The sequence below is a fragment of the Hevea brasiliensis genome, chromosome 1, assembly GCF_030052815.1.
Source record: "Hevea brasiliensis isolate MT/VB/25A 57/8 chromosome 1, ASM3005281v1, whole genome shotgun sequence".
Lineage (NCBI taxonomy): Eukaryota > Viridiplantae > Streptophyta > Magnoliopsida > Malpighiales > Euphorbiaceae > Hevea > Hevea brasiliensis.
This window is the reverse complement of record NC_079493.1, coordinates 33552079-33555378: the sequence shown is the minus strand read 5'-3', so window position 1 is coordinate 33555378 and position 3300 is coordinate 33552079. Positions and strand designations below refer to the sequence as shown.

Here is a 3300-nt window from a genome sequence, read left to right as displayed (position 1 = left end):
ATTCTTTTGACATTAAATATTCTCATCCAAATTTATTGATAAATAAAAATAATATTATGGCAATAAAAAGTTTAGTCAATTCATTGTGTCATTGCATATAACCAATTATAGTTCAATATAGTAATCATGATAATATTTCTTGGAACTCTTAAACTCTTTTTATTTAGACAAACAAATTTAATTAAGGCAAAATAAATTATTGTATCATTCATAATGGCATGCATGTCATCCATCTCTATAAATAGATGTTAAGCAACATAAACAAGATCACTCTTTGCTATCAAAAGATTGTTTTTTACTCTTTTTTTTTCAAGTCTTTTTTTCTTCCAACTCCCATTTTTGCTGCAATGGCAACCACTCCAATGAAGAAAAATGATGGTAAATGGATTATACCACCTTCATTGGCTACTTTAAAGATTATGTATCAACTAACTAGAAGTCAACTTGTTGATTTAAAGGAAGAAATTAAGCAGCTAATGAAGAGAATAATGAAGGCACATAAGGAAGATGAAATTAAGGTCATCATGTTGCAAGATTTTCCTCTCATTAATGTGTATGAAATGATGATGCAATTTATTGAAATGGAAAAGAAAGAGGCTGCAAGGAAAATTGAGGAAGTGCAAATTTCGGATACTTCTTATGAAAATGTGATAAATTGCATTTATTTCTATGGAAGGGAAGATCTTTTTTATGTAGGTTTTTTTTTAAAGCATCTAATATGGTCAAATATGTTATAAGATGCTTGATTTTTATTTTGTTTAATCACTGTATTATCTTTTTGGTTGCATGTTTAAATGAAACAGTGATATTGTTAATTTATGTTTATAATAACTCTTTTTTATTTTAAATATTTAATAGTGTATAATATAAAAAAATTTCACATAAAATCATATTAAAAATAAAATAATTGTATATTGTAGGCAAATAATTATAAATAAATAATGTGAAAAAAATACACATTAAAAAAAATTTCACTCATCTAAGAATAAAAAATTTAGTGTGAGACACTACTATATTTCTATCATTTTCATGCAGCTGAAACCTATAAATTACTCATGCACAAATTAAAAAAGTGGAACACTTTTTTTCTCCCGAATACTAGGCATAATTAGTGTTGGAGAAACACCTCAAAAAGCTTATAAAATCCTTTATTGTTTTTGAAATGGAATGAATTAATTCCACTTAGCTAAACGATGTCGTTTTTCCATAATACTATATTGAACCTAGTGAAATGAAAAGCGCCAATTCTAAACTAGCCTATTTTACACCCAACTATAACCAATCTATTTCAATTTTTTTAGAGCATAAAAACTCAATATTTATTTTCCATATTTGCACGTTCTCTTTTCTCCCAAAAACAATATAATACTCTTTAACACTTAAAAGGCTTCTTCTCCCTAACAAATATACTCTTCTTCTCAAAAAAGAAAATTTGTCTTCCATATCTTCTTATCCCATACCCATTTATCTTTTCTTGCAGAGTCTATTATAGTTGGATGACTATTATAATGATTTATAAGAGGTTTGACTTTTACCACAGAGTTATTCCTGTAGATTTGAAAATGGTGTGAACAAATTTTTACCCATTCATCTGCTTTTCTTCTCCTAAAACCCATTCTTTTCTTTCCCCTTAATTCATACAACAAATATAGACCTTAATAAAAGATTGCATGTTAAACCAAAATATCTAATATAAAAATGTAGGATTTTATATTATGAATTTTATTTATTCAATTAAAAAAAATAAGATCATTTTGATGGTTTAGATTAAATATTATGATGCTTGTTTAAAGTTTATTAGTTTTTTTTTTTTGTCCAAATCTGTGATCAATCTGTGTTAAAATATTGATTTTTTTCTCCAAGTTTGTATTTTTTTGTGCATTTAATTGTTTAATCTTTAATATTTTCAAGTCATGATTGCATTTTAAATACTGTAATATACTTATATATCATTTTATTTTTGGATTTGTCATTATAGAAAGTCCGTACACACATTATTCAAAATTAGGCAAGCCATTAGTAGAGTTAGTCATTTTATATGTGCAAGGCAAAGAAAAACATGCATAGAGAGTAAGAGTCACAATAGAATAATCCCCTAATGAATCTACACCTCTGTATTTTTTTGACAAAGGCATTAGTTACATGTTAGCCTGGTATGATGTAAAATATATGTCGATTTTGAGTTTCAAGGTAGTTTTAATTGAAATTATACATGTTTATGTATTCATGAGAAATGGATTAGAACTTAAGTGTAATGCTCGACCTCATCCCCTCAAGGTAGTTGGTGCGGCAACACAAAATGATGTAATTGAAATCTCTAATTCGAATGAGTTGTATGTAGAAGATAATGAAGAAGGCATTGAGGAAGATATTGAGGAAGACATTGAAGAAAATAGTGATGAAGACAATGAAGATGATAGTGAGGATGCAAGTGAGGCTAATAGTGAGAATGAGTATCTTATCAGTTAAGTGTTGTTAAAATTTTATCCATTTCAAGTGTTTTGTCTTTTGTTTTTCTTTATAAGATTAGTTAAGCTTATATATTCTAACAATACAAATTTGTACTCTTTTTTAGTACATTTGTATGTGACTCCACCAAAGCTAGAAGATCCAAGATTTATTTATGAGCTAAACAAAAATGACTACAAATACAAATTGATTAGTAAATCTTTAATATACTTTATATAATGAATTAACATTGTTGATTTTATAAACTGATTTATAAATATTTTCTATTTTTGCTCATATTTGTTCTTCTTCCTATTATTTAATAGAACATACCCATTGAGTTTGCTGGAAATCATTTTGGATCTGTGAGGAAGTAACTATATGTTTACAGAACTGAAAAACAAACATATTCGAGGTGTGAGTACGTGCCAAGGAACAATGACAATGGAGTGATAAAGAAAGGAAGGATTGAAAATGGATTGATACAATTCCTAAAAGTCCACAACTTGAAGAAAAGTGATGCAATGGAATTCATCATAACTGCAAATGAACCAGAATATGTCCTCTTTTACATCACAATCAAAAGGAAAAATTAGAAATTAGATTTTTTTTTTTAAAATTATAAGAACAATATAGTGTGGATGGAGGATATTCCATCTCACTTAGTTGTTGTGGTTTTGAAGTCAAATTTTGTACATTTTACAATAATTTATATTAATCTTATTATATTACTGTTTGTTATATTAATCTTATATTGTTATAGTTTCTTATATTGATCACTTAAGTCTGTATTTTAGTCAAATACAATATATAGTATAAAGTATAATAATAAAGTAAAAATTAGATGAGGTT

General features: G+C 26.7%; 1 protein-coding gene across 1 annotated transcript; it reads left to right on the top strand.

The window, feature by feature from the left end:
• The first annotated feature begins 347 nt into the window (after nucleotides 1–347).
• On the top strand, nucleotides 348–2469 carry LOC131183137 (uncharacterized). Its single transcript, XM_058153212.1, has 2 exons — nucleotides 348–692; nucleotides 2278–2469. Exons 1-2 carry the CDS (start codon nucleotides 348–350, stop codon nucleotides 2467–2469), a joined length of 537 nt encoding a protein of 178 aa, XP_058009195.1.
• The last annotated feature ends 831 nt before the right edge of the window (nucleotides 2470–3300 follow it).